At 40.8% G+C, this 26,976-nt stretch overlaps 2 protein-coding genes across 2 annotated transcripts; one reads left to right on the top strand and one right to left on the bottom strand.

The window, feature by feature from the left end:
* Positions 1-770: 770 nt before the first annotated feature.
* Positions 771-2,914, bottom strand: LOC147507983 (cytochrome P450 78A9-like). The gene is given in 3 exon segments (XM_086600609.1): positions 771-1,579; positions 1,888-2,273; positions 2,276-2,914. Coding segments are annotated over 3 exon segments (1,578 nt in total). The 5' UTR covers positions 2,850-2,914; the 3' UTR covers positions 771-961.
* Positions 2,915-20,618: 17,704 nt separating this feature from the next.
* On the top strand, positions 20,619-25,298 carry LOC147507982 (D111/G-patch domain-containing protein). The gene is made up of 8 exons (XM_086600608.1): positions 20,619-20,794; positions 20,897-20,994; positions 21,074-22,022; positions 22,637-22,728; positions 22,837-22,911; positions 23,274-23,335; positions 24,033-24,102; positions 24,230-25,298. Exons 1-8 carry the CDS (start codon positions 20,680-20,682, stop codon positions 25,169-25,171), a joined length of 2,403 nt encoding a protein of 800 aa, XP_086456734.1. The 5' UTR covers positions 20,619-20,679; the 3' UTR covers positions 25,172-25,298.
* Positions 25,299-26,976: the final 1,678 nt, after the last annotated feature.

Below are 26,976 nucleotides of genomic sequence, written 5' to 3'. Positions count from 1 at the left end.
ATCAAGTCAGACGTAGTTCTTCCTCCTCTTTATATAGGCAAGATGTATGCGCTTCTTTTTTTCCCACGTCAGGTCAGGTTTAGGTCATTTGCGAGCCATGATGGCGAGTTATGGATGTTTAATGAGGTGCATGATTGAAGCTGCGGTTATGAAGTCAGCAGTAATGACGTATGTTACGAGCCGTTGTGGAATTGGGTGGCGTGAGTGTTGGAGAGGTCATTTCTGGACGAGGTCGTCACCCGGTCCGAGTCACTTTGAAGTGAGCTCGTGGACTGAGTACTTGAGGTCAGCTGGTGGTGACGTTGCTTTAGAATCGAGTTGCGTAGATCGCCCGCCTAAGTTGAGCCACTATAAAGCAAGCTTGTAGGGCGAGTACCTGAAGTCGGTTGGTAATTATGTTTATGCTGGACACGCGTGTGGCATTTATTGGATGTGAATACTATTCCCTCACAGGCACAAAACGGTGAGCAGTGCTAGTCATGTTTGTATGAGTTGGTGATGAACTAACGTTAGTTACCAACACCTTTATGAAAAATTTGAAAAGAGTTTGGTGATGTTACATCATCATCAACGCATTGTTATAATTTGTTGCACACATTTGTAATTGATAGAAATTGCTAAAACGAACTTACCGTACCAATGCATTTTAGCCGCAGTTGTGACAAATCCATCGGAGACATTCTGCAGGAGCTAATTGAGTTTGTTGGAAAACAAAATGACCGGACACTTAAATATTTGAACAGTTATCATGTATGGAGTTGACAGTGGTGTTGGAACAACTATGGAGGAGACATAGTATTACAAATGGCTTACAATAAACTGTAGGCACATAAAAGTTAAGACATATATACAATTTAAACTTCAGGGATAGATGAAATAAAAGTCCACGCACAAAAAACTTTTTCTTTGTGGGGCTATATGCAGAAGATAGTTCTAAGAGGTCTATGACAACACAGACAACTTATGCATGTCTGGGGCGCAGCTTAACAGTGAGTGGTTTAGTCATCTCACAGGAGAGCTTCAACGTTTCTGATAGATCGACAGGGTTTTGATCGGCTGCTTTCCATTCGTATTCGTGTAACAGCGACGCTACCCAGAAGGTTACAGTTGTCAAGCCCAAGGCCTTGCCAGGACAACTTCGCCTTCCAGATCCAAATGGCGCAAGCCTGAGGTCAGAGCCTAATACTGAAAACTCCACATCAGCTTCCTTGTTCAAGAACCTCTCTGGCTTAAACTCCATTGGCTCAGTCCACACTTCCGGGTCTCGCATTATGGCCCACATGTTAACCAATGCTGTAGTCCCAGCTGGCACGGGTCGACCATCTACGATGGTGTCTGTGATTGCTAATCTGGCCCAAGAGAGTAGTGGGCCTGGTGGATGTAGCCTGAGAACTTCTTTGATGACTGCTGGGAGGTATGTCATTGCCGGAATGTCACATTCCCTTACTCGGCGAGACTTTCCCACAATTTGGTCCAGTTCTTTTTGAACAGTTAATTGGATTTCGGGATGAAGTACCATCCTTGCAAGTATCCATTCAATCATAATGGCCACTGTATCTGTTCCTCTGAATATCATTTCCTGTTTCATATTAAAGAACAAATATGTTGATCAGGATGAAAAAAACAAGCTCCAATTGTATGAGTAATTTATTCTCTTGGTGTCCAAGAGATTTAAATAAATCATGATTTGCTACCTATTTTAGCTTGCTCTTGTGTGAAAAATCGCACTTTCTTTCCCCTTCAACAGTCAGTATTATGGGGGGGGCACATTTTTTATATCTTTGTTAGGAGAAAAATGACCAAGAAAGAATTCATTCGTCATTTTTGTGATATCTATGGACCATTTGTTATTACATACTTTGGTAAAGTTGTCAGTGCGTTACTTACCCATAGAACTGCTGCCATATCGCTGTCGGATAATTTATCAGCTCCTTGAAGTGATAGTAAAACGTCCACAAAATCGCTAGTTTTATTCTCACTCGTTCGGACTCTATGTTCTGCAATTATTTGACTCACGAACTGGTTCACCCTCGAAACAATTTTTGAGCATCTGAACCGGATCTTTTGAGGGTCGAAGGCACCCAACCATGGAAGATGATCAGACCAATTGAGCATCCCTAGAACCTCATATCCTTCTTCAACCAATTCACACACTTCTTCGGTCTCCTTGTTCATTGAACATAGACCGTATTCACGACCAAATACAGAATGCATCATATTGTTCAATGATGCTCTTATCAATGTATCACGCACACGAATACTTTTTCCACTAGTAAAACTGAAATCATCTGATTTGCGATATCACAACGCTGGGACTCGTAGACATTGATTTGTTTAGGAGAGAAAAGATGACTGGCTGCAATTTTTCTGAGAGTTCGCCAATAGACACCATAATTAGCGAACCCAATTGATCGGTTGAACATCAACATGTAAGCTGATTCTTTCACTGGACGATCAACAAACACTGAACTGTTCAAGATCTCTTTTGCTACATCGGGATTGGAAGTTATGATAACGCGTGTCTCACCTAGACTGAGAGCCATCAAACGCTTTGCTCCCAGCCGAACTGACTCGACTGCGAGTCGTTGGTGAGCAATACGACTTGCCATCAAGTTCATGCTTCCTAACAAAGGTACACCCTTTGGTCCTGGTATTGGTTTAGATTTGGGCTTCTTGGTCCAATAGAACTTTCCCCAAGCAGACCCTCCTGGGTAAGTCCAGTAAAGAAGGATCAAAGCTACCCAAACTGAAATGACGAAATATACACAGGAGACAATATTTTCTGAAGAGAAATTATAGCATTTGGAAATGAGGGCCAAAACCCACAAGCTCTCAATCTTTGTTTCCATGGTTTGAAGAAAGACTTTACACTTAAACAGAGACCAACTAGCTAAGTTTGTTTTGGTGAATGAATGCCAATGAGGCTGAGGTTGTTTATATAGTGCAGTTGTGGAGATTTACTTTTGGAATCAGATACAAGTCTACAGCAGGCTATTTAGATATGAGGAATATATGTTACATAAAGCAACGCAGAAAATGGTTAACAAATCTCATACCATATGCAACCCTTTGTTTTGTACACAAAATGATTATATGTTTACAGGCGTACATGTGTTGCCAAAATTTTAAATTATTCAATAATCTATAACTCGATCCGTATGATTGAATATGCCCTTCTAATCCAACAACGAAAATCTTTCTTTATAAATGACTAAATCTTTGCAAGATATTGGCATATATTGCCAAACCACTATTTTTCCTTGTGTGATCCAAAAATTCGATTTGATATGTATATCCGCATAGCTGTACGTACAACTAGTTTGTTTGATTAAGTGTCACATAGCATTTCAGGTGGCACCGGGGCAACTCTTTGAGTGCATTGCTTCCCGTACAATATCGTTCTTAAAAGTAAGGTTACACCAGTCTACGAATGATGTAACTACTCACTATAGGTGTTAGTACTTAGTTTAGCTCCAGTATTTTTCTCACGTTGTTTCTGCTTTTCTTTAGTTTTAGGTTAATTTTTTCATCACGTTGGTCTTGGCAATGTTGTAGATGATTGGTGCACCCTTTAAAAGCTTTCCACGTCCAGACATGCGTGCATTTCATTCTAAATTAAAGTGAATTCTACATTTCTTGGTCTTGCCATTGTTTGAAGAAAGTGGCGAACCTTTTGAGATTACATTTTTAATTTTCTTTCGAGTGCCACTTACTATTCTGCTTCTACATTAACAAGATAAGACTTAGCTCAACGGACTTTTTGTTCTTCATTAATAAAAATGAATTTGCACAAATCCATTGAGATATGATTATATGAATGAGTAATTTGTTTCCCAAATTATTCCACTTGAGATGAAATAGGTTTTATTTGAAACAGTACGTAAAGATAGAATTTTTTTTTTGAAATGGTGCACTGGTTTGAAACAATACATTATGCCGAAAATGTGCGAACTTTCGAAATATGCACTGATTTGAAACAGTGCATTATGCCGAAAATATACGATATTTCGAAATAGGCATTGGTTCGAAACAGAATTTATGCCGAAATAGTGCGTCATTTCGAAATATGTGACTTTTCAAAAAGGTGTCTAACTTTTTCAAATAGTCATTGTGGATGTTTCGTAAAGGCACTTATCACCTATAAATAGTGAATGAATTTAGAGAGAAAGACACACCAGATCACACATTTTTTTATCTTTCTCTTCTCCCTTTGTTCTTAGTCAAATACTATATTGTGTTCGCTGATTTTATAGAATTGAAGTGCTAGCTTTCTATAGAAGAAAATCCGTTATATTTTGGGAGACAGTTTCCTATTAACCTTCAAGCATCGTGAGGGAGAAAATATGTCTTAAGGACATAGTGTTTCTACACTAGGCTATGATTTAACAAAGAAGTACAAGACACTTACAAGACAAAAGATTTGTACTGTTTGGTGATTGGTAAAGAGTAAGTACATTTAAATTGTATATTCCTAACAGCTTAAGACAGATCCTTCTTTGGTAAATTAAGTTCATTCGTTGAACTAAAAGTTTGTTCATGATATATATGTTATATCAAATTGATTTTCTTGTTTACTTAACAATAAGTATATTTTTGGAACAAATTTTCTACAAACTTATTACATATTATATATGTCCGCGAGACCCATGATAAGTTAAGTTTTTAATGATTTACTATATCTTGGAAATTTATGTTATTCAAGTGGAGTATTGCAGGATACTCTTTATAAAAATCACCTATGTGAGTGTGAAGTGGGGTCGTTTCTATGAGAATTTTAAGGCAAATGTCTCAAAAGCACTATCTGAAACCAAGAAGTGTTAAAGGCCAAAGTAAACACAAACGTGAGAACCAACAATATTTGAGAAGGTACTGCATGAAGATGATTGTCTAGGTTTATACAAATGGCTGACAATTAAAGGACATTAATTGAAGTCTACTGATTGTCCAATTAAATCCGATCGTCTTTCACTAAGGCAAGTTCAAGGCCTCTCATGCTACTTGACTTAATGCGGTATCTTTTCATTTGTAAAAGAAAAGAAATCCAATGTTTATGATAGAAGAAACCAAATCTTCATTCATGTGGGGGATTATTAGAAAAATGGATTTGCACAAATCTATATATTGAGATATGAATAAGTAATTTGTCTTCCCAAATTATCCCACTTGAGATGAAATAGGTTTTACTTGAAACAATAAGTAAATAAAGAAAAACCTTTTAGAAATGGTGCACTGTTTTGAAACTGTGCATTATGATGAAAATGTGTGACCTTTCGAAATATGCACTGGTTTGAAACAGCGTGCATTATGCCAAAAAGGTGCGACCTTTCGAAATAGGCATTGGTTCGAAACAGTGTTTATGCCGAAAATGGTGCGTTATTTCAAAACATGTGACTTTTCAAAGAGGTGCCTAACTTTTTCAAAAAGTCATTGTGTTGTTTCGAAAAGGCACTTCTCACCTATAAATAGTAGATGAATTTGGAGAGAAAGACACACCAGATCACACATTTTTATCTTTTTCTTTTCCATCTGTTCTTAGTCAAATACTATATTGTGTTCGTTGATTCTATAGAATTGAAGTGTTAGCTTTCTATAGAAGGAAATTTGTTCTATCTTGGGAGACAATTTCCCATCAACCTTCAAACACCATGAAGGGGAAATCTGTCTTAAGGACATAATGTTCCTACACTAGGCTCGAATTTAACAAAAAGTACAAGACATCTACAAGATAAAATATTTGTACTTTTGGTGATTGGTAAAGAGTAAGTATATTTAAGTTGTATATTCTTAACAATTTAAGACAAATATTTCTTTAGTAAATTAAGTTCATTTGTTGAACTAAATGTCTGTTTATGATATATATGTTATATAAATTTGATTTTCTTGTTTACTTAACAATAAGTATATTTTTAGAATAAATTTTCTACAAATTATATATATATATATATATATATATATATATATATATATATATATATATATATATATATATAATTTGCCGATATTAATTAGTTTACCATGTCATTGTTGGAGATATTAATTTGTCATTTTCAAGAAAGTCCTTGTCTCCTTGAGCATGTACCTAATTATTCATGAACCTCTAGGAAGTAGAAGGGTCATTGTAAGGGAGTAATATTCTCATTGAAGAATATTAAGCACGCGTTAAGCATAAGTAGAGATCGCAGCGCAATCAGGACATCGTCCTCCAAGATCGACTCGCGAGCAGCTCACTTTATGTAGGTGGTACACTCCAGCTCGCTCAAGAACGTTCCAAGAAGACTGAACGACCTAGAGTAGAACGCTTCGAATAAAGACACTTTCCCTAATCCAAGGGTAATCATTACCAAAGCCATACCTGTACTTCCAATTACCGGGAATTATGAACTACTGCACCCACTCCCAATGATCACCACCTTCCTACCAGAACCAACCCAACACTCATTCGTAATCTCCACCCTACATATATATAAGAGAGTACACGTGTCTCGAAGATGAATATTCTCTTATGCCTATAAATACCACCTACATGAACTACGTGATACCTGATTCTTCTCTCCCCCCAGAATCAAGAAAAGATACGTAGGCAGCTTGCTCCTTAGCGAACCCGGTCTTTCCAAATCCAAACCCCTTCTTCTTCTTTCCCTTGTAAATGTAAAGGAAAAACGCTCCTTTACATTGGCGCCGTCTGTGGTCTCGATTACTTGAGACACCAATTTCACACAAATCAAAACTCAAAAACCAAAACTCTCAAACCCACGAAGCATGGCAAGCCTCGCAAACCAGATAGGTTTAACAAATGAGAGCATTTCCTTGCTCCGGCAGGAAAATCTTCGCTATTCTTATTTATTGCACAAGTGGGACGCCGCGGCAACAACCGGCTAGGAACGCGTCGAGAGCGACATCAATGAAGTTAATCAGCAGATTAACGAACTATCACAACGAATTGGCCAAAGCGTAGTAAGAAAGGATACAATCCAGATCGTCTAGAAAATGCTCAAGACGTACCGCGCATCGCCATTCACCACGAAGGTACTAAATAAACCCTCTCCTCAAGATTTCGTTCAGCCACGTTTTTCGATGTACGACGGCAACACATGCCCTGGTCAACATGTGGCTTGTTATATCCAAAGTTTGGCACTCTATAGTGCACCAGAGTTCGATCACCTCCATCGTCAAAGCCATGGTTTCATGTTTCCGGCCCGGTCAAAGATGAAACACTCAATTGGTTCTTCTCACTCGAGCCAGACTCGATAAAGACCTTCGAGCAACTTACCGATTCATTTGCTAGCCAATATGTGCACAATAGACATAAGAAAGCTGATCTGGATTCGCTTTTCCAACTCTCACTAGGCGAAGACGAAACAATTCGTGAATTTTTAGGTCAGTTCAAAGCCGAACTACTGTGCATGGAAGCAGGACTGAAAGAGTCTTTCGCCACCTTGGCATTCTACAACGCTTACCGGTAATGCAAAGGAACAACGACACTCACCAAATCGGCCGATGAAAGAGCGCCCCGAGACTTTATCCGAAATGCGGCGAGAATTCGACAAGTATATAAAGTTGCGGGGAAGGCATCTTCGGCGTCAAGGCCTACCATAAGAAGAAAAGGTCGCAGCAATATCAGATGACCCCCCAGTCTCCAAAAAGCGCCCTCGACAGTAAGAACGAAAACCGGGTAACAAAATGAACAATAACCGAGAGTTCGCCGTCCTGACACGCTGTCCTAGTTACATCTTAGAAAAGATCAAGCGAGCTTCATATTTTCGACCTGAGGTGCGGCAACCAGTGGACCGACTTGACAAACGGTACTGCGCATTTCACCGAGCCAAGTGTCACGAGACCGATGCATGCTAGGGGCTAAAGCACTACCTCCAAGATCTCATCGAAGCAGGACATATCAAACAATATACTAACATAGCCGACGGCGACTTATGCCATAAGCTCATGGCTCGCCGGGTGCGTAGTAGATCCCCACCTCGCCAAGACCACCACAAGATTCAGGCTCGCTCCCGCAGCAGAGGACGTCCTCGAGACCTTGACCATTCTCGCCATTCTCGCCGACAGCACTCATCAGATCGAGACAACGCCAGAACTATTCATATGATCACCTTCCAGATGATTTCGTGACATCTTCCAGAGAGAAACGTAGGTATGTCGGCGCCCTTCAAGAAGTTTATCATTTTTCTTCACAAGCGTCACACGCTCCGTGAAATTCAGGTCGCAACGCAGGGGATATTACTTTCACCGAGGTCGACCTCAACAAGGTTTGCCTCCCTCATAACGATGCACTTGTCGTCCATGTCAAGATCAGCGACTGGACAGTCAAACGCATCTTGATAGACCCTGGCAGTTCGTGCGACATTCTGTTCTATCATACAATTCAAGAAATGAACTTACCTAAGTCAGTCTTTATAGATCCGATCGCTCCTCTTTATGGGTTTAATGGCTCCAGGGCCGACCCAATCGGCGATATCATACTCCCAATTTCAGTGGGATCTAGAGAGGACAAAGTCTGCTTCAATACACGCTTCAGCGTTCTAGACATCAAGTCATCCTATAATGCTATTCTAGGGCGGCGTTGGATTCATCAAATGCAAGCTATACCATCCACGCTACTTCAGGTCCTCCGCTTCCCAGGCCCAAGAGGCATGATGGAACTTCGAAGCAATCAACTCGAAGGTTATCATTGTAATCAAATCCTCTTTGCAAATAAGACTGCTGACCTGCATACTCACATAAGGAACGAGCCCACCAGTTATACAATGGCCAAAGACCTGGTTGCCGAGGTCAGAGCCAAAGCATCAAAGCAATCGATACAATGGGGCAAATGAAGAAGGTCCAATCGTCTATTTCAACTCCAGAAGTCAATCCAACCATTGTTGCTCCACCAGGTTAGACCCCAGAAGTCACATCAGTTGTTGTCAATCCAGCAATTACGACCCCAGAAGTCGCTTCCGCTGTTGTTGTTCCACCCGTGAGCACCCCAGAAGTCGCGCCGTCATGTTTTGCGCAACAAATATCAATTCCAAAGGTCACTCCAGACTCTGTTGTCATGACCACAGAGGCCATTCCATCCCATGTTGTCGTCGCCACAGATATCGTTCCAGCTCGTGCAGCCAGTTCCACTATCCCTCAGATCGATAAAGTATCACTAACTGAGGAAGCATCAGCACCAAAGATAACATCTCAACCTCTGAAGAGAGGCGAAAGTGAAGGTCGCAGGAACCGAAGATGATCCCAAGTTAAATATATGTAGGGGCTAACCTTGACCCCACACTCAAGGCCCAGCTTGTAAACTTTTTGGCCATGAATAAAGATGTTTTTGCTTGGTCGTATGTCGATGTGCCCGGAATAGATCCTAATGTTGCATTTCATAGACTAAATGTGAACCCTAATGCTAGACCAGTTCGTCAACGACCTCGCCGACTATCCCTGCGATTCCAGAAAGCCATCAATGATGAAGTTGATAAACTTAAGCAAGTCGGGTTCATTAGAAGAGTAGACTATCTATACTGGATCGCTAACATCGTCGTAGTTCCCAAAAGAGCGACCGCGGTTAGACCCTCCGCTAAATTCAGTCCCAACGCTAGGGATATTATTTCACCGCTCAACTTTTCGTCGACTTCCGCGAGCGTTAATCGAAAAGCGTAAAGGATAGCTTCCTTCTACCTCGCATAGACCGACTCGTAGATCAGACATGTGGTCATGAGCTCCTCTCTTTCATGGACGCGTACAGTGGATACAACCAAATCCCACTTGCTGAAGAATATCAAGAGAAAACATCATTCATCATAGAACAAGGAATCTATTGTTACAATGTCCTCCCCTTCGGACTTAAGAACGCTGGCGTAACATATCAACGTCTTATCACTGACATGTTCTAGGACATGTTAGGTGACACCATGGAAGTCTACATTGACGACATGGTCGTCAAAAGCAAGAAAGCGGAAGACCACCTCACTCATCTCGAGAAAGCGTTCTCCAGATTGCGCCGAACTCGAATGAAGTTTAATCCTGAGAAGTGCTTTTTTGGAGCATCCTCCGGGAAGTTCCTTGGATACCAAGTATCACAAAGAGGGATCGAAGCTAATCCAGACCAAATCCGAGCGTTCTTGGACATGCCTGATCCCCGGACAAAGAAGCAAATTCAGAAGTTGTCAGGAATGGTCGCGGCACTCAACCGATTTATATCAAGGGCATCAAACTAAGTATCGACCTTTTTTGCAACTTCTCAAAAAGGGTGAGCAGTTTTCGTGGAACGATCAATGCCACCAAGTGTTATCCACCCTCAAAGAGTACCTGACTAAACCCCCCGTCCTGGCCAATCCTAAGGATGGCGAAACACTGGGGCTATATTTGGCGATATCCGACTTTGCCATTAGCTCGGTTCTTTTCAAAGAAGAAAACAACTTAGAGAAACCGATCTATTTTACAAGTAAGACGCTCACTCCAGCTGAAAAGAATTATTCGTGCATTGAAATAGCAGTATTCGCATTGTTATACTATGCAAGAAAAATCAGGCCCTACTTTCAAGCACATCCAATCAACGTTCTCACCGACCTACCTTTAAAGAAAATTCTTCACAAAGAAATCAAGACAACTCGCATGGCAGTATGGGCCGAAGAGCTCGGAGAACACCACATGGAGTTCGTCCCTTGCACTTCACAGAAAGGGCAGGTCGTGGCTGATTTCCTAGCAGATTTCCCTGTCGATGACCCAAATTGGGAACCAGAAGCAGAGGTCGTACCCACAAAGGAAGCTACCAAGTCAATATGGTCTCTCTTTGTCGACGGTTCTAGTAACCCTGGAGGAAGTGGAGTCGAAGTCATCTTAGCATCTCCAGATAGAGCCATGGTCGAGAAATCAGTTCGCATCGACTTCGCGACCTCTAACAATGAAGCGGAGTACGAAGCGTTAATTATGGGGCTTCGCATGGCGCTGCAGCTCGGTGTAAAGGAACTTTAGGTCTTCAGTGACTCGCAACTAGTTATTCGCCAGATTGCAAAAGAGTACACTACCCATGAAGGTAACCTCGCTAAATACCTTCAAGTCGTTAATCAATTACTTCATTCTTTCAAAAAAGTCACAATACACCACTTCTTGCGTGACGAGAACCGTCACGCAGACATTTTAGCTTATTTGGTCACTCAAACACCGAGTTGCACCCCTAGACAATTACTCATTGAAGTAGTTGATCGACCTGCTTATCAAGTAGACCATATATTAGAAATCAGCGACGTATGCCCACTCTCTACCAATCAGATGAGCCAAACATGGATGCAGCCCATCATTGAATACATCCAACACAGCACACTCCCAGACGAGCGTACCAAGGCCAGACAAATCCTATATTAGGTGCACCGTTATTGCGTGCTCAATAACAAGTTGTTCAGAAAGTCCGCTGGTGGCCCTCACTTGAGGTGCATAAGCCCAGAACAAGGCCAATTGATTTTTAGCTGAGATTCATGAAGGAGAGTGTGGAAACCATGCGGGAGGTCGCTCTTTGGCTCACAAAGCGATCTCCCAGGGATACTTTTGGCCTCACATGTAGATCGATGCCAAAGCATATGTACTCAAGTGTGTCAAATGCCAGACCTTTGGCCACAATATCATACAACCAACTCGTGAGTTGATTAGCATCGTGAGCCCTTGGCCATTTCACATGTGGGGAATGGACATCATGGGACCATTCATCCCATAGAAAAGCACTGGGTTCCACTTCGTCTTAGCTGCAACTGATTATTTTACTAAATGGGTTGAAGCTATTCCACTAGCAAATGTCAAAGAGTCACATGTCAGAAACTTCATCTGGACTCATATCATCACCAGATTTGGTTTGCCACACACACTGGTGATGGACAATGGCTCACAATTCAAAGGCAAAACGGTCAAAGAATTTATGGCCAAGTGAAGATAGTTCATGCATTTTCCACTCCCCAGTACGCACAGAGTAATGGTCAAGTTGAGGCCAATAACAAAGAAATCTTATAAAATTTGAAGAAAAAGATTGAGAAGAACAAAAGTTAATGGCCAAATCAGTTAGAAAACATTTTGTGGGCTCACCGCACCATAGCTCGCGCCAGTATAGGCGAATCGCCATTCTCCTTGTGTTACGGCACAGAAGCCGTTATTCCCACCGAGCTGATAGTCACTACTATTCGGTCAGAACTTGTCGAGTCTGGAGGCAATGATTCCGTCTTAGCATGAGAGGTCGATCTGGTGGAAGAACGGCGACCTAGCCACCATCAAAGTAGCATCCTATCAGCAAATTCTGAAAAAAGTCCTACAACAAGCAAGTGCATCCTCGATCTTTTCAACACGGCGATCTAGTTCTGAAAAAGACTCAAGATGACTCCAAACTAGCACCAACATGGGAAGGCCCATACATAGTGGAACGCGTTGTAGGCAATGGAGCATACTGGATCAAAACCCAAGAAGGAAAATTATTACCACGACCTTGGAACACTTATTTCTTGAAGAAGTTTTATCAATAAAATTACATTGTTGTATATCCCATGTTTTCTTTTACTGTAAATTCAAAGTTAAGTTACTTATGTTTATTATTATAATTTACTCCATTTACTTGCAATGGCAAGTCTCGCATAATCGCTTTTAAGCCAAACACTCTCCGCGGAGCAAAACGCTCCGAGGAGCTTACATGCTCTACAACATCTCTCGAAGTCTTGCTAGTCGAGGGACCTATACTTCTAGGATCGATTCGGTGAGAATGCTCCCCAATGAGCAACACGCTTTCATAAGCCCACACACTTTCCGTGAGCAGAATGCTCTCTGGAGCTTACATGCTCTACAGCCTCTCCGAGTCTTGCTAGTCGAGGACCTATACTTCTAGGATCGACTCAACGAGAACGCTCCCAGTGAGCAACACGCTTTCATAAGCCCACACGCTCTCCGGAGCTTACAGGCTCTCCTGCCTCTCCGAGTCTCGCTAGTCGAGGACCTATACTTCTAGGATCGACTCAGCGAGAACGCTCCCAGTGAGCAACACGCTTTCATAAGCCCACACGCTCTCCGTGAGCAGAACGCTCTCCGGAGCTTACAAGCTCTACAGCTTCTCCGAGTCTCGCTAGTCGAGGACCTATACTTCTAGGATCGACTTAGCAAGAATGCTTCCAGTGAGCAACATACTTTCATAAGCCCACACGCTCTCCGTGAAGAGAGCTCTCGTGAGCTTACAGGCTCCAACGCCTTCCCAACTCACCTAGTGAAAAATTCTTAATATTAAGCTCAGAACGACGAGAATACTCTCAATGAGCCTTACAACATAGCGTAACAACCACAAAAGAAAGCGATAACTACAAGCATAATGCTTCTTTAAGTTAACCCTTAGGTTCCTTAGCCATTCCATACCATACACATTATAAACAAGGTGCTAGCTATAAACATTCAAGAATAAACATGCATTCCATGCACATTCAAAGGGGAATACTCAACCAACGCCAAGACACTAGTTTCACCGATTTCTATTGGGTCAACCCAGGAAATCCAGATCGGTACTTCTAACAATTTAACAAAACATCGAACTGCCACTCTTGTGGAAACCAGTTCTTGGTATCAAAATGGCGAACTGCTCAGGCAAGCCTGAAGACACAGCTCTATTGTTAACTTTCATATAAGATAGGAGAACTTACAAAATATTCATAAAATTTCCACAACTGACAAAGACAAGAAGAGAAGTACAATTATAAAGTGAAAACTGCCTAAGTAACAGAAACAAAAACATAACACATAAGGTGCTCACCAAACAAGCAGTCATGTCCATGGTCCCCAATAGCGTCTCCATATCTTCATCCTCTACCTCGGTCTTGTCACCATCCAACACGATCCCTTTTGAAGACCGGGTCGCTATGGGTGCCGAGTGAAAAGCTGTGGGTCGAGGCGTTTCACCGCGACACTTCTTCCCCTGTCTTCCCATTTTGTCAAAGTAGAATTTGCTCCCCATCACACCAAGACGCCATGGGACGAACTCTCACCAGCGACGTGGTGACTTTCCCCAGTCGATCCCATTCAAACGGCGGTCCACAACATGCCGATCTGCATCATCCACTCACTGGGGCAACCTGAACACAACGCCACCAGTCGAACGACCTGATCGTCTAGGTCGCTTGTTCCCTTTGGCCTCCACAGCAACAACTTTTCTTTTGCCCTGATCACCATGCACGTGGGGATGGAATTCCATTTCCTCCATTATTAGAGGAGAGGTCTCCCTCAAACTTCCTTCTCCCCTTGTATATTTGCGGCACCTGGCCATAATGTAATCTACGAGAGAGAATGACAATACACGAGTTAACAACCAAAACACCAGTTTTTGTTCAAACGTGGTACTACATAAGGAAGACAAACATACCTGAATAAGCAGCGAAGAAGCAGCATAGGTTGGAGACGAAGAAATGTAATAACAAGAAGAGCAAATGGGAGCAAATGCTTTTGCTCTTCTACGAATGGTGTTACTTATTATGTAATAATGTATCTTTCCTAAGAACATCATAATTACATCAAGACGCCAAACGTCAGACCACCTGGCAGCCATCATTGCACATATCTAATCGCTCACTTGCCTACACGTGCAGAAATGTTTCACTTCTCCAGAACGGAGATATTGACCGATGTCCTACTATCTCCGCAGTGCCTAACGAATCACCAACTCGCATTACATGCGACCTACAATGCTAAAGGACCTAGTAAGGACAGGGGACTCATTTAACAATCACAGGTTACTTAAAGTCAACTATGGTCACAAGGAAGCATCTACATAGCCACACAGATATAGCGATATCTCCATGCATACATCTAACCATACAAGAGTCTTACAAAACAAAGAAGCAAGTGATAAGCATAACATATAAGCAAAAACGATCTGCCAGGGCAGGCCCAAACACAGTTCACATTTCAGCCGAGCTGCTGAGTTTACTCAGGAAATCCAGCTTCGGCTAACCAACATTCATCATCATATGGTCATCCAGTATTAACAAACAACAATAAGAAAAGTGAACTGCCTAGGTTACCCCGGGAAACCAGTTATATTATATCACAACTGACAACCATTCAAATAACTAACCTTACATCACAACTCGCTAGTTCCAGGCATGACAACCAAACCTCCGGCCACTAGCGAGTCTTCAACTTCAGCTTATTTCCCCTCAACTACTATTGACACACCGTCCAGATTTAGACTTCATAAGTACATCAAACAGCAAAGAGCCGGTCGGTCGAGGCACAACAACTTCGAGCAAATGATGGAAGAAGTAAGAGCACCACTGGTATCTCCCTGTACCTGTACCACTGAAGTGCGAAGAGTCCCGCGATCATGCTCCTCTTTCAAAGCTTTATAATCAGCTTCTAGCTAAACAAAGTCAGCGTCCAGCTCGTCATAAGCTTTAGTAGTGTCTTGAGCAACTCCCTTGCAGTGCACGGCGTACTCATTTAGCCTACCAATTTCCACAGTCGCTGTATTAACGTTCTCTTCAACACCCTATAGTTTCAGCTTCAGATCTTCCGCCTCAGTATCTTTTAGCATCTTCGCCATGCTAAGAGCTTGATGCATTTTCTTCAGGTCCTCAAGCTCCTCGCGTTCCATTTTAGCGTCCTGAACATTCTTTAGCTCCTCGGTCAGCTTCACCATAGTTTCCCTATCTGTCTCAGCGAACTGGGCAATCTCCTTCAGCTTCTGAAATCCACTCACAAGCTACAAACACACACATAGACTAATAATCAGTTCGCAACAAGTTTCATAAGCGAGTAAATAAGTTAAAGCAGGATGGCCCCACATACCAAACATTGAGCGACTTCCATCCGCTTCAAGTTATCCTCCAACCCCCTTTCATCCAGCTCTTTACGGTTGCCATCCAAAGCTATATGTTCAAGCAGACATGTCACTACCTTACTCGACCTGAAGCTGCAATCAGTCCGCTTCACAGTATGCTGCACCCCATTGTCATCTAAGTACACAAGTTGGATCTCCAAGTCCTCAACAGTCATAGTTGACTTTCCACTCACCTTACGGGAGACCTTCGCTTTCGCTAGCGGACTAGGCTCTCGCACCACAGGCGACAAGCTCGGCCTAGCTCCAAAAGTAGCTAGATCCAAAACATGCTCCTGTCTCGCTCGAGTCTTGTGAGTGGCAATACCACCAATTTGACCACCACCAAAACCACCCCCTGTGCTGGAACTCTCCCCAGAGCATGCCTCGCAGCTTTAGCAACCCTTACAGCTTCTTGCTCCGATGTGTCAGCTTTCCTCTTCGACGACCTGCTCCTTACACGAGGGTTGAAGACCACCGTCTCCAACTCTATAGGAGCATCAATCGACCCACTCTCAGGTTGCCAGCTTGATCCACCCGCACCTGAGGCACCAGCACCTCCTGAGGGTTGCCTAGACCTAACATGACCCCAGTTTCTATCCTCCCTGGTTACCAAGTCACTTGCGCTTCTCCATCACTTCCCTCCTAGCTTGACCTCGAGCTCGATCCTTCTGAACCCTTCTTTTCTCCCGGATCGCTGGACCCCCCTTCTCTACAAAGAAATGAGCTACTTCAGGCAGCTTTGCTTGTTTCTGCGCTCGAGTCAACCGCGCTAACCTCTCTATCTCCCCACGATCAGTTCGTGTTTTGACAGAAAAATTTACAAATAAAGCAAAGACACAGGTTAGTTGGAATAACAACAATTCACCCATTAAAATGATATGTACAAAACACTCCCACCCACCGGAGATATTGCAAATCCTAGTTTGCAACCTACATCCGCTAGCACAGTAGTTGCCAACTAGTAGCAATGGCCTCTTTGTCCAAGCCTCGTTGCTTACACCGTCAATCACACCAGAACACGTCGTCATAGTTTGCAAGCTAAAATTGAAATTACCAGATCACCTTACAACGAAGTGCTCAGTAATATTAGATACCCCTATGTAGTACTCGCCACTTGCATTCAGTAGGTCGAACACCCTGAACAGCCGCCAGGTGTTACCAACAAACTGACAAGGGGATTTCCAACAATGAGCTAGAAAGTCACAAACCAGCTTCGAGAACGATATTTGCATATGCGCTCTCAGCTGGCCCTCACAGATTATTACCCCACCATTCGGCGGGTTGTATTATTCACTCTGCACATTCTCACTCGACATTGGTTCGTATATCTCTAGGTCTAGTACGTTTATCCCATAAGCTGCCCTCAATTCGGGGAATGTTTTCATTTGCCGCGATGATCCATCGCCCCTAGGGGCAACCCACTTGAAGAGCGACCCTCACTACGACGACATGCTAGCTACAAAGACCAATGAGCCGGATCGCACTACTCTCATCTCCCCTAACTTCCTCACCATGCTCAGATTGATTACCAAGACTCACTGACTCTTCCTTATCATCCTCATATTCACCACAACTTAAAGAGACCTCTCGAACCTCTTCAGATCGAGTATCGTCGGAGTCAGACATTTTTACGTTTTCTTCTTACCAAATACCCAAACTTAAACAATAAAGCCTAACACCGACCTTATCTACTAAACACACAACACTTGACTAAAATGAAAGAAAATGGAAAACGGAAAGGCAGCAACAACAGAAACACTCACCTGAGAAACCCTAGCTTGCGGTTTTGCTGAAGATGAAAACAAAAAATAACTTTGCAATTGTCCCAAATTTGATTTTGTGCAACCGCCCATTCAGTTACCAAGGAGTTATGATTACAACCTACGGCTTAGCCTACACACGTGGCCCAAGGACATATCTTTTCACGATTCCGGAAAATGCGGCGACACGTTTCTCTACTAACTGCTATGATTCTGTCACATGCTAACCACGTGCCAACTTTTGTTTTCCACCGAATTGTCATACAACCCAATTCGAACTCTACGGTGTGCCAATTACTCAACTTACGCCAGCCGCTCTTCTACTCATGCTCAACACATATTGCCGTTTTCTCTCAGCAGATCGCTTCAATGTACAACACAATCTACTGAGAGGGGGATGTGTAAGGGAGTAATATTCTCATTGAAGAATATTAAGCACGCGTTAAGCATAAGTAGAGATCGCAGCGCAATCAGGACATCATCTTCCAAGATCGACTTGCGAGCAACTCGCTTTATGTAGGTGATACACTCCAGCTCGCTCAAGAACGTTCCAAGAAGACTGAACGACCTAGAGCAAAACGTTTTGAATAAAGACACTTTCCCTAATCCAAGGATAATCATTACCAAAGCCATACTTATACTTCCAATTACCGGGAATTATGAACTACTGCACCCACTCCCAATGATCCCCTTTCTACCAGAACTAACCTAACACTCATTCATAATCTCCACCCTACATATGTATAAGAGAATACACGTGTCTCGAAGATGAATACTTTATTATGCCTATAAATACCACTTACATGAACTACGTGAGACTTGATTCTTCTCTCCCCTTAGAATCAAGAGAAAATATGTGGGCAGCTCGCTCCTTAGCGAACCCGGTCTTTTAAATCCAAACCCCTTCTTCTTCTTTCCCATGTAAATGTAAAGGAAAAACGCTCATTTACAGTGATCACTGAGTAAGTAGATTATCTGGTATGTGTCTCGTGTTGTGTGGTGTGTGAATTTATCAAGTCTGTAAACAAAGCTCTTAAGCAGAAAGAGCATATATATATCATCAGTGAAACGTTAATTAGTTTCGGAGTTATAGTTTCTGTGCATATCTCCTAATACACTTTCTGTCCCTACAGTCATTTTGCTCGACGTTTCCTAATTGTAATTTGTAAGTTCGCACGTAGTTCGATATATTTGGAAATCCTCGTGTGGTTTCGCATGTGCTCCTAAACATCAAAATTGAATCAGTATCAATGACTACTAGACTTAGCTAGTAATGAAAAGTTAATTAATAATTTATTTACTCTTTAATTTGGTAGATATGTATAGGATATGATTCTTAAAGGTTTTCAAAACTAGATCTTTGAATTCATTCGTGTGGGAATAATTTACAAAACTTTGGATGTGTGGTCCTCTAATAAACTTTTAGTAGGATTCTTGCATACAACCCAGCAAGTTGGTAATGAATCATCATTCCATTGCTTGGACTATAATTGGGTTGCCTACTTGCCTTGGTCCTTATATATTTTAACATATGACTACTTTCCTCACCTCTTTCCGGATATTGGGAATTTTGGTAGATATGATTCTTAGGATAAACTTTCAAACTTGAACCTTTGAATGTTTTCTTTTGTGGTCCTCTCATAAAACTTTTAGTAGGCTTCTTGGAAACACACAACGGAGACGGTATATAGTACAATATTGAGTTTTAATTTTGGTTTTAATTAGGTTCGGCATATAATTATGGCTCAAGGACAGTTTTGTTCAATGACATTTCTGCCTTCCACTTTAATGATTTGGACTTTGATAATTTTGGACAAAAACACATCTCTGCTTTGTTTGATCACTTTTCTATTTTATTTATTTATTTATTTCCATCCACTAATTTTTGGGAATCATATTTAATTACAGAAAATAGACGATTTAGATTTTCGTAACAAATTTACATGTAAAGAGGTGTATGCATGTTTTAATACACATACATAATATTGTTTGCATAATACACATGCATAATGGTGTATGCATGTATGATATACAAATGCATAGTAGTGTTTGCATGCGTGTTATACACATACGTAATGATATTTGCATGTAAAGAAGTGCTTGTATGTTTGTTATACAAATGCATAATGGTGTGTGTATGTTGGAATACATACACATGTATAGTGGTGTTTGTATGTGGATTATACTACTATTCTCAAGTCCTAACTTAAAATATCATTGACGACAATAATATTGAAATTGAGATAAATCACACAATTAATTAACATAAGATTCAAACATTTGAATAGGAAATTCAATTGTTGTTCAATTGTTTGTCGAACAAGTATCGAAATCAACCCAATTAGTCTTCAATCAACAATAACCTAGAATTGAAAAGTGAACGAAAAAGTAAATTGCAAAGTGAGAAGAGTATTTGTCATGAGAGAATAAGATGTTTTCTCACATCTTAAATCACTAATCACAACACACAAATCAACTAGCTCACACATGAAAACAACTATATCTCAAAAAAATTACAACTTTATAGTTGAAGTGTTTTTTTTAGATGGAGAAGAAGGTAGATGTTTGTCATGAGAGAATAAAGTGTTTGTCATGAGAGAATAAGGAATTGATTGATAGAAGTAGAAATAAGATTTGGAGAATAAGAGTTTACTCACATGAAAATTGGGTTGAGTCCAACAAATTTCAATTTCTATTATGTTAGGAGGAAAATGTTATTATTGGAAAAAAAAAATTAAGACAAAAATAGAAAATTTTGTCTTGGAACCATAATTACTAACACTGCCCCGTTGATTTGTCTTGGAACCATAAATAAAAGTAACCCGGTACAACAACTATAATTATTCTTCAATTTGTGGAATTGGGCCTAATTTTGTGAACACCCAACTTTAAGTTGGATACAGTACATCGGTCCATCCTCTTTGTATGTATGGGCTCTTTAGTTTGGGGCCATCCAAACAATGGATAGCAATGGACTTCTGGGCTTGGTGACATGGCTAACACGTCATTTGACACGTATTAACATTTTCGTTATTTGCAGCCATCTTCTTCCAACTTATAAAATACCCTGCAAAAAATAGTAAACGGCTGCTAACGTGCGCCATGGGTGGAGGAAACAGAAAACGTGGCGGTGGAAGAGGAGGTGGTCCGGCACGTGACCTGTTCGTAGAAGGTGGCTTTTTATCAGATTGGGGAAATAGTCCAACTTCATCTCGAGGTAAAACCCTAATAATAATAATAATAATAATAACTCAATTGAAGTCTCATTTCTCATTGTTTTTTTTTTTATATATTCATTTATTTCGAATTTGACTTTCAGGAAAGACCCCGATACCAATTTCGAAATCTAAGTTGAATTCCGTCAATAAATCGAAATCAGCTGGAAATAATATTATTGGCCCAGTTTCTGATACTCAGGTGTGTTCCACATTTTCATGTTGTGTAATCTTCTGGTCCACATGTTGTTAATTGTGTTGGTTCTATTCTTTGGTTTCAGGGTGGTTTGAATTTTGAGTCATGCATTGGAAGTGATTATAAAGATTTTGATTTTAATGGGCTTAGTCAGATTGTTCTTGGGGATTCCAAGGAGAATCCAATTATTGCTTACGTAGACCAGACACCGCCTTCGTTGAAACCTGTTAAAGAGGAGATAACTTATGATTACAGTTCGGGTTTTGCATTGGGTGAGAGTTCTCACAGAGGGTTAGGATTTTGTGACGAGGAGCCGGATGGGGAAGTATTGGGGTTCAATCCTACGTCTGTTGATGAGGAAATGTGGACTGGAATGGATTCTAGTAGTAAACGAGAGGTAGAGAATGAAGATTTCATTCTGCAAAACTCGCCACGAAAGAAGAACTCAGGGTTTTTGTCTATAGGAAATATGAAATTGTATACGGAAGATATTTCTGATGACGAAGATGGTGATGAAATGGACTTTGATGGGGATTCAGTTGATAGAGGATCCGAGTTTTCCGAGCCAAGCGAGTCTGATGGAACATCAGATAGTGATAGCTCGGAGAACACGACATCTGATAGTGATTCGGATATTGATGATGAGATGGCAGAAGATTATATTGAAGGAATTGGGGGTAGCTATGATGTGGTTGATGCAAATTTATTGTTGGAACATGCATTGGGTCTTTCAGATGATGATAGTTCGTCAGGGAGCAGTGGTGACAAGAGGTTGGTGATGTTGGGGGGTACTGCTTTGTTGAATGCATCAGAAGAATATGGCATGATGAAGCCCAAGGCAAGAAAGCGACATTCTTTGGGAGCTCGTAGTGGCAGATACAGAGGCAATATGGATGCTGGGTCATTGCCTATGGATGATGTTTTATTGTTAAAGGATCCTAGAACATCTTCAGGGAGGAAAAAGCGCGATCCTTGGTTTCCACGGTCCTGGCCTTCTGAGGCACAAAGGAGTAAACACATCAGGAACATTCCAGGTGAATAAGCTCTCTTCCGTTTCATTTATTTCTCTCTTAATTGGCATGGAATTCCTATGTTTAGCAGCTTTTCAATGTACATTCTCCATGTTTTCCTGAAGTATTCTAACGTCTTAGTCTGTTATATAAAACAAAGTTCCATTAACATTCTTTTGCTATTTCATTTGTTTAGACATTTTGGTTAGGTATTTCAGGTCCTTTATCTACATATTTGTTTAGTACTTTAGTTGTATGCCGTCAAAGGCACCGCCTAGGCGCTATTTCTTTGGTAAACTGCCTTGACCCTTCAAAAGACCACCTCACCATACCCTGCATTATGTTATAATATGGTTTTTCCTTAAATTATGAGAAATAAACCACAAATTTAAACTTTGGTCATAAGATTTTAAAGAAATCACTATAATGTGATGTTTTTTTTCCGGGTGTATAGAATATAGAATCCCTGGAAGAAACTGTAGCATTCGTGCCACCTAGGCATTTGTGGACAGTCCACCATCTCGTCTCGCTGAAACCCTTTGACAACATACTTTTGTCAGGCATGCTTGATACTATCTAGAAGTGTTTGATGTTTCAATTTCCTGACCTCTTTATGTATTTTAATCGGAACTGTTCAGGTATGAAAAAGAAACATCGCAAAGAATTGATGGCTGCTAAGCGTCGAGAGAGAATGATTCGCCGTGGTGTCAATCTTGAGAAAATAAATTTGGTAAGACATCAATTTGTTATTATTATGACTATTATTATTAGGGTCCGTTGGGTGAGGAATTTGAGTAATTTTTCCATATGCTGACTTCTGCGTGGCTCTTATTCACAGACATTGAGGCAAATCGTTTTGGACGAGGTGGATATGCTAACTTTTGAACCAATGCATACTCGAGATTGTTCTCAGGTCTGTTTCTTGGCGCACTTATCTGTTTTGGAGTTCTATGTTTAGAATCAATTATTGAATGCATCAAGAAAGCTATTTGCTTATTTTTAATTATCTTTCCCGTATGATATTCTTAGGGTTGTCTTGAGAAATACCTGGCGAGTGCTGAGTTTCTTGTTCATAAACAGTTTATTTTATTAAAATTTTGTGTGCGTTGTGCTTGCATCTGTGCCTTTTTGCAGGTGACTTGGGAGTAGAGTTTGGGGTTTTCATCCCTGTCCCCTTGTGGATGATCTGCCCCATTTCCCTTTCTCCAGTCATTTGAATATTTGTCACTTTCACTTTATTAGTTCTTAATTGTATTTAACTTGTGCAATGTCCAGGTACAAAGATTGGCATCAATTTATCGCTTACATAGTGTTCGTCAAGGTTCTGGCAGGAAGAGGTAATCTCTCTCTCTCTCTCGGCTTACTAAATATCTAAGAGTTTTTCCTTTAGCTTACAGTTCAGTTGAATCTGAGTACTGCACTAGCTTTCAACCGTTTATATGCTATTATCATATTATGGCCTGACTTGCTTTTAGAAAAATATTGTTTTTGTATCTTTTTTCTCATTTATCATCTAATAAAAGAAAAATGAATTCAGTTTTTGAAGTGTGGAGGATAGTAGGGTGTAGCCAGCATGTAACTGTTCTTGCAAAACTGGTTTGTGAATAGCAGAATTCACTTTAATAGACAGTTTGGGACGTTATTCCTGTTGTATGCATGACGCTTCTGGTTTACTTTTCTTTTTTTCTTTTTTTTTGTTCACTATAATAATCTTTCTAAGTGGTTGTGTTTTCCTCTCTTTAATGCCTGCCCATGTGCACCTGCAGTCCCTTTGCATGAGAAAAAGAGTAGAGATGTTTTCTCTCTTAAATTAGTTATACTCAACTTTCAGATTTTAAGACTATTGTTGAAGTTATTGATTAATGGTCATAGTCACAGAGACATGTAGTAGTATGTGTAAGCTTTTGAATAAAAGGGATTAAAGAAGAAAGCCATTCCTTGTCTGTTTTCTCGGTGCTGTTTTGTATATTATATTGTCTTGTCCTGGATGATAAAAGTATATTCTTGGTATAAATGTTGAGATGCTTTTTTCAGATTTGTAACTGTGACACGAACTACGCACACCTGCATGCCATCTTCTGCTGATAAGATTCGCTTGGAAAAGGTTTGTGCCTTTCATGGTGTTGTTTATTTTAATATATCGAAAGAGCTTCCTCTCGTTTCCTGTCATGGTCATGCCCTAGGAAGAGCTATCTGAATGTGAAGCTAAGATTCTTTATTGTGGATTTTAGCTGTTAGGAGCTGATGACGAGGAAGCTGATTTTGCAATCAATCAAGAACCAATTAGAAGTAAGAAGTTCTCAAAATTGATTTCAACTCCCCAGCAATCTGCCTCGGGTAAGATAAAGATATCTAAGAACTCAGCCAGTCGTCGGGGTAGTAGCGAAGCAAGTGGAAGAAGACAGGCTGGTAAGCAGGGTCCAACTTTTGCCAATCAACCAGTATCCTTTGTCTCAAGCGGCGTTATGGAAGTAGATGTGGTGAAAGAGATCCCTAGTGTTGATTTGGACGAGAAGAACAAGACTTTGAGTGAAAGTACCGTCGTCACGAGTTCTTCAAACTTGGGGGGATTTGAAATGCATACAAAGGGCTTTGGGTCTAAGATAATGGCTAAAATGGGGTTTGTAGAAGGTGGTGGGTTAGGGAAGGAGGGCCAAGGCATTGTGGAGCCCATAGAAGCTATACAACGACCAAAATCACTGGGATTGGGTGTTGAATTCTCTGAAACCAATGACAACTCAACTTCGAAGGAATCCATGGGACTAAGAGGATCAAAGAAACAGCACAAAGGATACGAAGAATCTCATGGAGTTGGAGCCTTTGAGAAGCACACCAAAGGTTTTGTGGAAGGCAGTGGATTGGGCAGAGATGGGCAAGGTATCAGCAGTCCGTTGACTCCAGTCAGGGTGCCAAAATCGCGGGGTTTGGGTGCCAAAGGTTCAAGACCCAAGGGAAGTGTGGGACGCAGAGGATCAAACAAACAAAACAAAGGATCCAAGGATTCCCCGGGAGTTGGAGCGTTTGAGAAACACACCAAAGGATTTGGTTCAAAAATAATGGCAAGAATGGGATTTGTTGAAGGCACTGGTTTGGGCAGGGATGGACAAGGTATTGTCAATCCACTGCCTGCTGTCAGGCTACCGAAATCACGAGGATTAGGTGCCAAAGGCTAGATGATTTGAACTTGTATTTATAAGTTCATAAATTTCTGATGATACTTTGCTTCTTTGTATCTATTCTCATTTACTTGTTCCTTGTATGCACGATGTTAATTTACATAATAAGACTTTGATAGCGCAATTGGTTCTCTTCGTTATATTTTGTATACCAATGACGACATTTTCTTCTTCTTTCTCATAATTGTCAAATTTCGAACGGGAGTTAAAAGCGTGTGTGTGTGTATAGTTGTGTACTTGTATTTATCAGTTTGTTTATATTCTCAAGTGCAAAGACTTTAACAAACAAACATCCACTGTTCTTTGGCCCAAAAAGACTTTAACAAACAAACATCCTACTGTTCTTTTTACGGCCCAACATTGGCTCCAAATTTGGCCCAAACATAAATCATTAAATATCGATACTAAACTGTACATAGGCTTGTTCTCCACGACTCCACTTCTCCTCTCAATCTCTCGGTCTCTACAATTCTCTAAGGTCTCTTCAGTTCTCCAACTTGCACTCCACGGTCTCCATTCATCTCTCTTTTGTTGATTATACCAATTACCATCGCATCTGCAGAAAGAAGTTTTTCAAAGCTGAAGTTGATCAAATCTTACTTTCGATCGAGCATGTATCAAGAAAGATTAAATGGATTAATTATGTTATCTATTGAAAAGTCTTTAGTAGAAAAATTTGATTATGAAGACTTAATTAGTGATTTCGTAGCTAGAAATATAAGAAGACTAGCTTTTCAATAGTGTTTAGTTTTTGTAATTGAATTTTTGTGTGAATTTGTTGATGTTAAACACACATTTGATTCCGTAAGAGTACGAAAGAATTTGGACTTAATTTTTTATCAAATAAGAAAAAAAAATTGGCTTATGTATTTTTCATCATTTATCGGTAGAGGCCACACTTTAGGATCTCACTTAGGGACCCCCCAAAACTCAATGCCGCCCCCTGACTAGATTTGATACATTTGCACCCCTGTTTTGCCTGTTCTTATCCATACAATCTCTTGCTCCATTAGCAAGGTAGCGACAATTGAATAAAAGAGTAATCTATTTGGTGGTTATTTTCTTATGGGAATAGGCACAAAAGTACTAGAGAAGATGAGTTTTTGGAACGGAAAGAGTGATTATAGTGGTAGGAGTCACTTGATACTTGTACCAAGGAAGGTTAAAACTTAAAGTCTTCAACCACTCATATTAAAAGCTTCCCGGTTGGTCCTGTTCTTTAGTGTATGTTTCTGTGTAAATGTTCAAGAATCTGTAGGCTGCTGTTCGGAAGAGAGTCTTTTTAGTGTTTGGGTTTATATTATAACAAAGCTTTTGCATGCAGATTGGTACCAATAAATTATTAGCTTTGCCGTGTCAACAACTTAAAGAGCAGGAAATGCAGGAAACTTGCACATTTTCTATGTGACTATCAGACTGCTGATGATACACCATCCCCAACTTTCTGTTTATAGGGGGTGGTCAGTATGTGGACTTTTCATCTGGCTGGATAGTTTAAAGCTTGAAGACACCAACATTTTCTAGCTTAAGATCAGGAAATGCCAGAGGAAACCGTTGATTGTAGTTAGGAATTTTTTTGAGTAGACATAAACATTCAAGCATAGAGGCATAGCGCTCATACTACTGCATGCTAGTTATCCAGTGTTTGAGACTTTGAGGCAAGTACTCTTCGGAGAACACTCCAGCGTCATTTATGCTACTCAGTACAGGCAGCCCGTTAGGAGTGTGCCCGTCAAGGTCAATGTACCTGATTTTTCAGTTGAACTGGGAAACAGTTCATAATCATACCTGTGGGTACTTGG

Source organism: Coptis chinensis, chromosome 3, assembly GCF_015680905.1.
Source record: "Coptis chinensis isolate HL-2020 chromosome 3, ASM1568090v1, whole genome shotgun sequence".
Classification (NCBI taxonomy): Eukaryota; Viridiplantae; Streptophyta; class Magnoliopsida; order Ranunculales; family Ranunculaceae; genus Coptis; species Coptis chinensis.
This window is presented reverse-complemented; position numbering and strand designations above follow the sequence as displayed.

What these genes read in the sequence shown, in the direction of transcription:
- LOC147507982 (XM_086600608.1), top strand. Translation starts at nt 20,680, where the DNA reads ATGGGTGGAGGAAACAGAAAACGTGGCGGTGGAAGAGGAGGTGGTCCG. An exon ending in TAGTCCAACTTCATCTCGAG is followed by an intron (nt 20,795 to 20,896) that starts GTAAAACCCTAA and finishes TTTGACTTTCAG; the next exon opens with GAAAGACCCCGATACCAATT. An exon ending in ATCTTGAGAAAATAAATTTG is followed by an intron (nt 22,729 to 22,836) that starts GTAAGACATCAA and finishes TCTTATTCACAG; the next exon opens with ACATTGAGGCAAATCGTTTT.